General features: G+C 40.9%; 1 protein-coding gene across 1 annotated transcript; it reads right to left on the bottom strand.

The window, feature by feature from the left end:
• Positions 1 to 354: 354 nt before the first annotated feature.
• Positions 355 to 7557, bottom strand: ube2l3b (ubiquitin-conjugating enzyme E2L 3b). Its single transcript, XM_056376434.1, has 4 exons — positions 7418 to 7557; positions 5562 to 5657; positions 5297 to 5483; positions 355 to 1869 (listed from the first exon to the last, which is right to left on the bottom strand). Exons 1-4 carry the CDS (start codon positions 7442 to 7444, stop codon positions 1715 to 1717), a joined length of 465 nt encoding a protein of 154 aa, XP_056232409.1. The 5' UTR covers positions 7445 to 7557; the 3' UTR covers positions 355 to 1714.
• Between the last annotated feature and the right edge of the window lie 5849 nt (positions 7558 to 13406).

Genomic DNA, 13406 nt, shown 5'->3' on the forward strand with positions numbered 1-13406 from the left:
TGAGTTCACTCAGCAGCTTTAACTCACGTTAGTTTGTTTGATGAGGATCTCATGAGTCCAAATTTAGCAATAATGTTAAACCTGGACTCACCAGCACTGTGACACACCAACATGAAGATTATTCAACCACAACAACCCGACAGTGCATGAGAGGAGCTAATTAGCACACACTGCTCATTATCCTGTACAATTACTTCAGTACTTAAGCACAGTTTAATTAAACTGCATTGTTAAAATCAACTACAGGGGTAGTTGATTTTTAGTACTAGTTGATCATGTGGATGGGTCTGTGTTCGCTCTGCTCTGTCCAGTCAAACAAGCCAAAAATGTGAACATCCAGTTGACCAGCAGGCAGACAGTGAGGCCAAATGGTTAGCCATCTTTATTATGAAACAATATTGGGACCAGATCAAACAGCTGTTACATGGTGGAATTTTGGCCACTGCAGTCCCTTCCCATGTCCTGACACATCCCCGGACAGCCAATCCGCTCCCAGCTGCCTTCAAGGTGCTTGTTTCTAGGACCACCCCCAGGAGCTGAGCTCCCTTCCAGCTGAGCGCCTCCTCCTCCAGCTTTCCCTCCCCCTCCCCTCCCGATGAGCCGGGTCCCTTTCAGCCGGGCAGCTGACAACCTGCTGCTGGAATATGTCTCAGTGTGGTAAAGGGCTCTGCCTCTGATGTGACAGGTGGTTATACAGGTGGGAGAGGAGACATGCGTGGAAGATTCAAATTAACTGAGCAGGCTCTTCCCACATTCCCATCAATTTAATACATCAAGTGTCAAAGTAAAACATGTGGAGGTGGTGAGAGAAAATGATTGTTACCCAGGAAAAGAAAGTGACAGCAGCCGTTTGTGATGCAGGAAACAGTTTAACAGCATCTCAACGTACATCTGACAACATTTGGATGGTACTGCTGTTGATGAGAGCTGCGTGTTTGGAAATCAACTGATTTTACTTTTCTGTAGCATTTACAGCAACAACTATTTAAATCATGTATGTGGCCTGTGACTGTATGTTTCTGCTGAGTGGATTTTAACCTGTGTGTGTGTGTATAAGGGATTGTTCCACAGAGGACAGTGCAAGTCTAGAAGCAGAGGAGGGGAGGGAAACACCTCCAGGTCCTAACTACAGCTGCTTCTGTCTGTCACGTTTGATTATTGATGGGGCAAAAGAAAAACAGAATAAATCAATCACTTCTCCTGCTCTGCAAAAATAAAATACTTGAGAAAAGTCATGTCTAGTGAGATCTATTCAACACAAGAGCTGTTTATATGGAGGAAAAGCCAACAGAAAATCAACACATTACTCTGAGTATTTCCATCTAACTTCATCTGAACATTGTGTTCCCTTAGCATTTCAATTTCCATTTTTCACTTTAAGAAAAGAGTAGAAAGTTAGAAATGGTCTGGATATTTATGGCCGAGGAGGAGTAGGAGGAGGAAGAGGTGGGGGAGGAAGCTGTCTGATCCACAGAGAGTCCTGGATGGGGAGGGCAGCTTAGGCTGCCACTGCCGGGCTTCAGCTGGGCAGCTCCTGGGCTGCAGGGAGGACTAGTGTGGGGGAGAAAGAGGGAGGGAGTGAGCGAGGAGGGTGGCGAGGTGTGGGGGGAGAGCAGAGAGGCGAGAAGAGGAGGTTTGGTATTTGGTCGGGCGGGTGAGATAAGAGGAGAGGGGGAGAAAGAGACAGAGAGAGGGCTACACGCTCGTCAGGTGATCAGTCCATTGGCCGCTTTTCGCCGTGTTTCTTTGTAAACTCTTCAGCATTCTTCAAGAATTTTTTACGGTCCTTTGAGTATTCTTCTGCTAGGTCTGCCCTCAGGGGGTGCTCCGGCTGGGGGTCGTTCACCAGCGCAATGAGGGACTGAATTACTGCAAGACACACACAGCCACAGAAACAAGTCAGATATGCACCATCATTTACCTGAGAACAGAACGGAGTCTGGCTCCACGTGGTCTGAGCCGGGGCGTAAACAGCTGAGAGTAACAAGGTCAAGGTAACTGAACCAGTTCACATCTCTGACAACCATCTACCAGTGAACACAAGTGACCACTGGCTTCAGGTCATTTTGTTTAACTTTAGTAAACAGATCAATTATACATCATAATGAAGCATATATTTTCTTTGAAGTTCCTTTGTTACTGTGTGAGCAGGGTTCAATGGTGGAGTGGTCTGTGACTGAGCTGCTGTGACTGTGAATACAAATAATCATCAGACATGAGTGTTGACTGTCAATGCTGAATGAAAACGCTGAATTCAGAATGGAAGACCAGCACATAAACACAACATCCCTCTATGAAACCAGATGTGCACTCTGATTGGCTGATCAGGGCTGAAGACCTACATGCTCATTAGTAAACACTTAAGTAGTAGAACTAACTCAGCTAACTAACTGTTGAGGTTTGATGCTTTCACATGTCAGACAGTGAGTATCATCATCATTATTATCATCATCAGGATCAGTAACTGTTGTAGAGCATCAGTGAGACACAGTACTGACCTTATGACCTTATGTGACCTGTTTGTTCCATTTCATGTTTTGTCTTTTAACGTCCAGTCGCTTTAATGACCTCAATTAAAAATGGTCTCTGCTCCAAGTGGTTCACACAGTTAGTTATAATGTGTCAATTCTGGAACACACTGGCACCACCGAGTTACCTCCAGTATTAACCAGCTCACTCCGTTGTAGCAGCAGCCTTGTTAATTAATGAGAACTGGCAGAGGTTTGGTTGATGGCTGTGCTGCCTCCACTGGTCACACGGTGGCGTACATCACTGTTTCACATGGAGGCTTCACTCACTAAGTTAGTGGGAACCTGAGAAAGTTAACTTTAAATCTCTTTTATATTCTCTTGCCTAGACTTTGGCCATAGCCACGGTGCAAGTCCAGCACAATTACGGTCCAATGGTCATATCTGATCATTTGAAGGCCACTTTTACTCAAAATATAACTGTGCATGTAGTTAACGCCTGATAACAATCTACACGACTGTTTAAGAGCCCATGAAATGACACTCACACTTTACAAGACAAGAGGTGGAGCTCAGTCAGTGAGCTGCCATAAATCAGCCACAGCCTTTAAATCATGTTTTCAGAGATATATTGGAAGCCTCTTTTAGTGATCAACACTGTGACAGAATCATTCCTATACAAATACTGTTAAAATTATTCACTCAGTGTACTCAGCTGACAGTGTTCATTTAGCGTCTTTTCATACTTGGAAACAAAATGTAATAATGTAACAGTGTAATTAACCTGATAATTCTCCACTGTGACTGTTTTCAATGAAGAAATATTGTAATAACATGTAAACTCACACAACTTCTATTGAGATATTGTTATAAACACATAATAAAACACAAGTAGCTGCACACTCTGACCAGTCACCATGGTTATTGTAACAGTGGGATGACCCATTGATCCCAGAACTGTGCAGGAAAACTGATCTAATTAGTTTTTAATTAGAGGATGGTCTGCCTTTCTTTCAGCTCTCAGTCCTTCATGATAAAACCCGTCAGCTCTCTGATAAAGTACAGGTGCAAGGTGAACACCAGCAGCAGATGTAATCAACACAACAAACTTCCACTTCTGGTTCAGTCTAGAGGTTTGACGTCAGAGCACTTCCCTGTAGCTGAAATTAATATTGTCAGCACAGAGCAGGGCGAGAGGAGGCAGTGCTGCAACCTCACCAGCCTCTGCACCCTCATACAGCTGCTGCTGAGACAGTCAAAGTGAACCGGTGAAATAGAGGATGAACCTACATGTGACGAGCTGTGTGACTGCAGTGCTCACTTGCAGCTGCACGGTGAAGATGACAGAATTGCGTTTCCCTCCTAACTAGACTGTTTTGGTCAGAAGTGTGGTGAGCTTCTCAGAGTTAACTTTGTCCAATCAGTACTACTCATAGACAGGACTTTATAAATGCAGACCTGGATTTTGCCGGGAAAGCGCTGAATTTTAAGGTGGTTGTATCACCTGAACATTTCATTTTGAAAACCAGTTTTGCTGCATGCTTTGGGAATGACCATGACTAATGAAGGTGTAAGCAGACGGTAGTAGTTTGGTTTAAACATGCAAACCACTGGTAAGACTGAGTTCTGTGTGGGTTGCTCCTCTACCAGCCATTGCAGGTTAACTTCACCACAGAGATCCATCAGCACAAACTCATATTTACCTCCAGCTGCTCATCTATCAGCTGAGAATAAGGAAGCATGTCGGACAGTTATGGCTAATTTCAAAAGCTCCTAAATCCTGTGTGTGGGACCGTCTACAGAACATTAACTGTCAGACCATCCCAGAACAATGTGATAATTATTATTTTATAGGCTGTTACTGTCCTGCAGTAATGACTTGGTGACCTTGGTGCAGTATATTCTGTTTTTTCCCTAACACTTATAAATCTAGATAAACAGTACATGAGGCACCATCAGCCCATCACCAGCTTTCAGCAGGACACATGAAAGCTGCAGCTGAGAGCTGTTATCTGTATGTTCATTTACTAACTAACCACAGTCAAACACCAAATATAGTCTCAGTTTCAGTTCAGTGTTGTTTTTATTCTCTCCTCTCTTTACGGTTCAGTGAACATACTGAGGTGTTGGTAGGTGTGTGCAGGTGTCCGTCAGTCTGTCTGCACATCAGTAGTCATTACAGCATGGTTACCTGCTGTGACAGCGTGCCTCGTATTGTTTTCACCTTGTGAGTCTCTCTAATCCAGCTGGACGAATGGGCTTGTATGTGCGACTGTATTAATGTGACTGAACCACGTTGAACTTCTTTCAACATTACTTTAAAAGACACCAGGACACTTAATTAGAATGTGGTGAATCTTTAACAGATGTAAACACATGATACTGAACCCTGGTCATGGCTGTCCAATTTTAACTTATTTTTGTATAGTAAGATACTTTCTTTTGTAGCTACTACTACAGCAGTGGGTTTCATTTTAAATGTGGCATATTTAATTACTGACAGGACTGGGTCTCTACAGTATGTCTTTAACTCAGAGTACTGGAATACATCAAACACAGATGCTTTTTTCATATATTTCCAGATTTATCAGATCAGACTTATAACACATAAATGAGTTTAAGTTTGGCTCAGCTTGTTTCAAGACAAAATTAATTGACTTCATAAAGTACTAAAGATGTCTCATTTTGTTATTAAAACTAAAACTTGTATTAGCGCCATTAGGGAACAGTTTCAATGCCCTGCTCTGTGTAGACACATGGACTTTATGACACCAATTGATGTAGCATCACCTTACCACAGAGGCTGTCTACAACACTAACACACTCACCTTGGTCAGTTTTGGTAGCAGGCTTCCAGTTCTCTGCACTGATCACAGGCAAGCACACTTGGCCCTTCTCATCAATGTTGGGGTGATAGATCTTTGTCTTGAATGTGATCTTGGGAGGCTTGAAAGGGTATTCAGTGGGGAAAATGATTTCGATCCTGAATGCACCTTTGTCATAGGGAGGGTTGTCCTAAAAGTGAGAGATGGAGGTCAGTAAAAGAACCTGTGGGCAGATGTAAGGGAAGTCAAACAAGGAGCGGTTACTTACAGGAACAATGAGCCCTTGCCATGACAATAGGTTTGACTCCTCGACTTGAATGTTTCTGAAGTTCTTCATTCCAGACCTGCGAATCTCTTCAAGTTCCTGGGGGAAGAAGCAGACAGTGAACGTTACACAAGGGAAGCAGGTGACAGAAAGAATTGAAACATAAAAAAATAGTTTTTAGTAAATTTACTTAAGAGCTGTACAAGTGCTGCTATTGATTTCCATTTAGGGATGAAGAAATATTCTACTTTTCACCCACTTCATTGAGTGTTGGGTATAATAAACCAGTTTGGAACTGGTTCCAAGTCTATAACCGGGGATTTATTAAGAAACATGATTCACTGTTTTTAAATTCTTATTGATTCCTTAATCACAATGTGGTTAAAGGGAGGTGATGGGTGGCACAGGGGGTAGGTTCTTGCCCGCCACCTCACAGACAAAATGTGATAGCATGTACAGCTGTATATGATGATCTAAATATGCATACAATAAAATCAGAGCTATATTCAATAACGACTGAAACAGATATGCAATATCAAATACTGTATTCAGTGGGATGCTACTGTGATATTATTACAGCGTAGCAAACTGCAGCCTGATAGTAAGGTTAATAATTTTAGTGTCATCCTTCCTAGCTCATAATAACACTGGTGCTGGCTGGGACTGTCTGATCAGGGGAAGGACAGACATCATGACATACTGGTTTGATTAATTCCTACAAAACAAAGGCGCGATGTGTAAGCCTGGTCTTTAATCGCTGTCATCTGCTAGATCCTGCTGGAGTCTATCTTTGGTGACTAGACACAAGTCTAAACTACTGCTCTGTGAAACACTGCTGATAACCAAGACCGTACTTTCGTCATGCCTCTGTCTTTTCTCGGGCTGATTTCCTGGTTGTGTTCTGACAACCAGTTTTTCAAGCTAAATATTGTTTTGTGTCGCCAGGTTCAAAGCAGCTTCTTTACAAAGCACACTGACTTGTCTCAGAAACGGCACATCCTGTGTTATGATCTCAACCGCACATATTAAGTATATGATACTTTGCCAGGGTCATTTGTGCTTTTTATGCAGTACGTATGACCTCTACATTTAATATGAATGAATTGTAATGGAATAATAATGCAAAATCAAAAGAGGTCAGGTAAGTAATTAACATAGCTCTTTGTATCCTGGGCCAACAGCAGTGACATTTCTTCTGACTTTTACTTTCACATACAAGCGCCCTCATTCTGTGGGTGGCAGCTTAAGACTGAGGTGAACAATCTGATTTAAAAAACACGTTTGCCGTGTGTCGCCCTCATGTTACAGCAGTGACTAATGTTAGCTGAGGATTTAGACTGATTTCGTGCTCAGCCGTGCCCTGATGACGGTCTCCCAAACCCGGCTGTCTGTGAGTTTGGCTAACGCTCACCGGCTAGCTAGCTAAAACGCAGCTAAGATCCGAGGCTAGCGTGTTAGCTGATTAGCAAACGCCTTATGCGGTGGAAACTCGCTCATGGTCTTTTGTTGGCCACATCTAAACCCGCTCCCTCGGTCATACAACCCATAGCTGCCTGGCAGTCGGTGTTGGCTGGTAAACGAAGCACCATCTCGATGATGGTCTTCGGAAGGCTGACTCTAGACTCTCTGGCCTAATTTGCCGGTGCTTGGCTGCCTACCGTTGATATTGGGTCGGCTGGGTGAGCAGTAGTGACCTCTCGTTTTTAACAAGTTTACAGCTAAAAACAGACTCTAAATGTGTCTTCACTCCACAACATTATCCTATATGAGTTTAGGCGAATAAAGAACGCACCACTTAGTTGCCAACGCGTCTATTCACATTACAAATAGAATGAAAATAACGGGATCGGGAGATTTACCTTGGCCAGCCTCCTGCTCGCCGCCATCTTGAAATTACTGTGTGTTCCCAGAATACACAGCGCGGCGAATATGGGTCTAGTCCATAGGTCTGGTTGTGGGGCCGAGGATCGGCCATTAGCCCGTTAACTAGATCCCTGAAATGGACATTTCGGGCAAAAATCAAATTTTCTATCACATAACAGCCGCTGGTCGAGAAGAGAAACATTAAAATTAACTTGTTTTATGACCACAGGCTACTTTCAAGCTGGTTTAGTGTTAGATGTACAGTGTTACTTGAAATAGATAAGACTTAAATAGTTGATAAATTATGACTTTTTACCATGGATATGGCTTTTTAGAAATATTTAGACAGTATTTTCACCATATTATTCCAATATTATTCTCAGTTAAAGTTTTGTAGTGACTGCAATTGATGTCCATACGCAAATGTAGAATGCATATCTTGAATTTCCATATTTGAAATATATATACATTTTAAATAAAAAGAAATGAGAATGATATATAAAACTCATGAAAAATTGAACTGTTTGGTATATTGACATATGTCTAGCCCATACAAATATTTATGTTTATGTATGTTGTTTTGATATAGTTACATAATAAATAATATATTTCATTAACATATATGGTTGCAACATTTTATACCATATATTGATTCATCATATAGATATTTTTAACATATGTACATACATCATTTTTGCTGGTATTGATATTTCATATATATCTTAATATATCCAGAGGATGTATGTGATAATAATACATCCCCTTGTAGGTGACATATACAGCAACATCACTGTTGATATAGGGACATATACTGTATGTCATATTACATTTCTGTATGGGTGTGTATCGTGTAGAAACTAGTTTATTATTTAACCTGCTGATTGTTGTAACACTAGATATGATCGGTAGAATGTGTATTCTGGAATTTGATAAAGGTATTGTTAAAAAAAAAATCCCAATTGATTGTCTACACAGCAGTGCTGTTGTATGGTTGTTTTAATGTGTGGGTCAAATATATGTCTCTTCATATAAATCCCCTAGCAGAGGAACTGCAATCTTGATTAATAAAATAAATATCCCATTTATATTACAAAAATCAATAACAAACACAAGTGGCAGATTCATCATAATAATGCATAAGTATTTATGTCAGATTTGGTGTTACTGACAAATGTAAAGGCTTTGGAATAATGGGTGGAGATTTTAATGTCATGTTAAACCCTGCTTTAGATAAATCTAGCCCAGTTGGATTTATAAAATTTAAAAAATAAAGTTAAATCCAAATAGATGAGAGAAGTGCATAAGATTTTATATACAGAAAAAATCTAATTCAGTGAAATCTATGAAATCAATGTTAAGGGGACAAGACATTTTACATTTGCATTTAGGAAACGCAAGAAATGTATTAACAGACACTAACTTGAGAAAGAAGATGTGAAGCACTCCATAAAATGAGAACTGGAGAGAAACTCCAAGTGGTTTACACAACACAGAGATAAAATACAATCTAACTTAGATTTATTGTGAATTTTTTAAATACAGGAAGCTGTATAACTTGCAAACAGCTCACTTTGAAATCGAAATACCTGAAAAACCAAGAACTGCCTGAACTGTCAGACTGTCATCAGACATCTTATCAATAATTAAATCATTACGGCAGCCAGATCATCAGGCTACCTGCCCAATGCTCCAGTTTCCAGCCTCAACTACATCTGGTTGTCAGCTTGTCAGTCATTCTGGGCCTCCATTCACTGGCTGCCCTCTCTGGACCCCAGTACCCTGCTTTGCCTCCAGAGGCATCACCTTCCTCATCCACTGAGCCAGTTTCATCCATCTGTGCTGCCCCTGTATTGTCAGCCCATGGAGTGCTGCTCATCAGCTTTCCAGACTTCAGGCTGCCTGCCTGAGTTGATCCTGCCTCCAGATCAGGGGCTTCATTTACTAAAGGGGCTATTTGGTGCTTGATAAGAGATTTGGCCATCGTTATAATACGTCGTCTGAGCAGCGATACTTCCTCAGGGCAGATTGGATGCTACAGTGAGTCACTATTGGAAAGTGACAAGATGTGCTGATAGGTAGCTGGTTACAATGCTAACTTCACTAGCAGAAAAGAAGTGCTATACATAGAAGCCAAATAAGAGGGTTTCTTTCCACCACTGGAGGCAGCGCTTGGTGAGTAAAGGAATGAAGTTTGATGCTGAACTCATGTTTCTTCTAGACCTGTAAGTTAACAGCTGTTAATGTCAGCGTTGGCTATGTGGCAAAACTTACAAATAGCTCCTTTGAAGTAACATCACTACATCATCCAGTATTCAAGTCTTCTTCATGGTTCTCTCTGCCTGTGCAGCTCAGTCTTTTGTGACATACAGAGAGCAAGATTTGCCTGTGGTTGTATAGCTATATCCTATTTTGATCAATATTTTTTTTCCTACCATTGCAACAAGAGAGTTTGATGGTTACCTGCTGAACCGTTACCCTGATCCTGAAGCTGGCCTGCAGCAATGTTAGAATGTGGCTCCCTGCAGGACATGAGCCAGGGTAAGGGTGACCACTGTGAGGTTCAAGGCCCAGCTCCAGTGCTTTTGTACACCAAGGATTACCCCAGAGAGGGCATGTTTGATTCTCCACAACATTGGAGAATCAGAGTTAGATGACAATGTCCAACTCAACCGCTGAACGATCCCGATAACGGTCCTGACAACCCTGCTGACTCATAAGATGAAGAGCAGTGAGACACAATATGCTACCATCACCGCTGATTGACCCATCACCTCCCCAGTAAATAATAAAGACAATGTGCCTTTCTTTTTATGAAGTTCTTTATTTCCTGCAAGTCCGAATAAAGAACAGTTATATTTTTTGTGTTGTTCAAACAGTTAAAATCATCCACCTGTGGACACCTCAACACCTTTAACTGATGCTGCACTGAGGTGTATTTCTGTCTTTGTCTCCATCTCATTTCCCAATTAATTTCTCCGATTACACCTTGTGCAGCTGTTTCACAGGAAGCGATAGGAAGAGAAAAACATGACAGTGAATGTCACAGTGCCAGGTCTACTTAGTTTCATTGTACGCTCTGGGCCAATGCTGAACAACATCTTACTGAGGTGAGTTGTGATGTGGAGGTGGATGGCCCCTCTCCCTCTGGCTGTGTTAGAGAAAAAGAAGGTTCTATCTTTTTATGGTACAAGACTGTCATCAACTGTTATATGTTATTTTTAAGGTGTAAACCTCAATAGGCCTCTCTGTATCATCCCTCTCTGTGGCAGCTGACAAGGTGTCTTCATCAGAAATGAAAATGAACTACTGTATGTTTATGTTCAACCCATTATGACAAATCTGTGGAGTATTACGAGTACAATTACATCTGCATAGAGGTGAGTTATGGCTTTACCAGACACCATGGTTTACACCATCAGTAAATGATAGAAGATGAAGAAGACTGGACAGTTAAAGACAGGTCTATTGTTGATAATGGAGGTCAAATCTGAACATATCCATATTTGGTGACTTCTGTGTATAAGCTGTTGTGAAGTGTTGTTTTGAAATAGACTATATTAAACAGTGTTAGTGTCAGCTGATGTCTGAAAAAGAAATTTCACTTACTTAAATATATCACGTGTTGAATGAAGCCACAGGATGTTTTCTAATTAGGCTAAACAACACCACAATTGCTTGTAATGAAATCATATCTCACCCATTTCAACTATCTTCAGTTGTTGCCAAGTACATTTTGTGTTGGGTTGGGTCATACATTACATACAGATGTAACAAATTAAAGGAAAAACCTGAATGAAGGAATGGAGAAACATAATGAATTCAGATGCTTCCACATCATGCACTGTAGCAGGTATGAAATGTTGAGCAGGGTTCAGTCACAGAGATGCTCAACTGCCTGGTGGTTTCAATAGGATCAGTGACATCTGCATGTAGCTCTATGGGAAAGACATCAGTAAGACAATAAAACTGTGGTCAACAGAGTATGTTTGATGCCTGTGATGGTCAATTTAAGACAAAATTTACAGTAATTATTTCAGGCACAAACTGGTTTCAGTGAAAATTCTGCCTTGTAAACAATATTGGTGTAAAGAAGTAGTGCCATCAAGTAACAGTGCTGTTAGCCACTTTTGTCTTATTGATTTGCATAAGCAGTGCTCTCTAAAGAGGGTACTGTACAGTACATATTAGATAGCTAATAGTCCACTTAGTTACCGAGTGCTAGGCAGGTCTGGCACGGCTAGAATGGAGAGCTGATATTTCATCGAGATATATGTAGCACTAGTCCAGGAAAGAATACAATATGATTGTGTGGTGGAAGACTCAGCAGCCAAGTCTGTGCTGTCAGACCTGGATCATCAGACTCCACCAGTTGCACCAGTGTAATGTTCCAGTTGAGGCAGGAGAAATGCCACCTACTGGATAAATCTAAGGGAACACAAAGAAAGTCATCCACCTAAAAGGACGGTTGGAGAGTTAGTGCAAAACACAAGTGTGGATGGGTAGGGAAAATGCTTGTATGGACATGGAACAACTAAATATTAAGCATAGAAATAACACATTCGATCCAGTTTAAGAATATAGCAGATATAGGGACAGGAATTACAGTGACCGTATACACCCTTTTACAGATGTGTCAAAGGATCCACTAACAGAGGCCATAGGGGCACTGAAGAAACATATATTTGATGGGGACATGGTGTAGGGAACGTGAGAAAGGGCATACATGCAAATATTTTTTTTATCCCGTTATCTCAAGATAACAAAGCTTGTTATATATTTATAATTACCTTGTTATTCAGAGATCAGGTCAGATCACATTCAGTCAAAACCGCTTTCTCCGGATAATATCTTGTTATCTCCAGATAACGAGCTTTGTAATGATAACGGAAAAAAATAGTTTGGTCTTTCTCCACCTTGGTATGGGAGAAAATGGATATGTAGGTTTTTAGAAAGCAACTGCACTAATTACAAAGTTGTAGTGGACAACTAGAAAATTCCCGAAGAAATTTTGAATGTGCCTGCTGCTTCTTGCGTATCCATCACACACAGTATCATTCATATTGTAAAGACTTATCCTAACTCTTCAGTCACAGCAGGTATGACTCAAAAACCTCCTTGAAACTGTGAGGACTGGCCAAAGTGACCTCACAATGATGGTTTCTAACCTAAATTTGTCCCCACAACCATAGTAAGACATGTAAACACATATGTACATGCCCTTACAGAAGTTGATCTGCAATAAAGCTTGGACAAAACATAGCAAAGCAACTGCACTTGTGTGCATCTGTCAATGTGCGTGTGCGTATTGTTGTATGTGGCAGTAGAGCTGTCTACCATAGAGCCTCCAGGAGGAGGAGGGAAAAAACGCACATACAACCCCCTCTGTCTCCCAAGGCAGACAACAGCTTTAAAGGTGTAGTGTGTAAGATCTGGCCAGAATTTTTGTTTAAAATGTTCAAAAAATGTACTAACCCTATCAATAGTATGTGAAGGAGCCACAGTGATAATGTCATGACCAAGACCTCCATCTATAGTATTTCAAAGACAAAGAAGAACGGCAAAGAAGAGAAGAAAACATGAGTAAATCCTGGTGTGGTTTTCCACCACAGGAGACAGCTCTGGGCGAGTAACATCTAATGTTGGTCTGTAGCGAAAAGTATCATTAGTGCAAATGACAAAACGTACCGACAAACACTTCAAGTGACATAAATGTATGATTGATGATGTTGACAGACGTTTAAGTGATTTAGTAGAATTCAGTCTGTTCCTGCAGCTGTTGTCCAGATAGATGCGTCACTAACTTTTTTTACAAGTAAAACAAAGAGACTGTTTGATCCAGAACCAGCGGGTTCAGGATCCACTGCCTAATACTGTATTTATTTTTTTTCCATATTAGTATCTATCCGTACTATTTATTATACAAACACAACAGTCCTAACATGTTTGAATATAAAGATCTAAAGACTTGCATGATCTAAACTAATT

Source organism: Seriola aureovittata, chromosome 5 (genome assembly GCF_021018895.1).
Source record: "Seriola aureovittata isolate HTS-2021-v1 ecotype China chromosome 5, ASM2101889v1, whole genome shotgun sequence".
In the NCBI taxonomy this organism is placed as follows: domain Eukaryota; kingdom Metazoa; phylum Chordata; class Actinopteri; order Carangiformes; family Carangidae; genus Seriola; species Seriola aureovittata.

Excerpts from the sequence above, each read along its gene's own strand:
- ube2l3b (XM_056376434.1), bottom strand. The coding sequence starts at position 7,444 with ATGGCGGCGAGCAGGAGGCTGGCCAAG. Across the intron at positions 5,658-7,417 it reads CGAGCAGGAGGCTGGCCAAG|GAACTTGAAGAGATTCGCAG; the intron begins GTAAATCTCCCG and ends TTCTTCCCCCAG. Across the intron at positions 5,484-5,561 it reads GGCAAGGGCTCATTGTTCCT|GACAACCCTCCCTATGACAA; the intron begins GTAAGTAACCGC and ends TCTCACTTTTAG.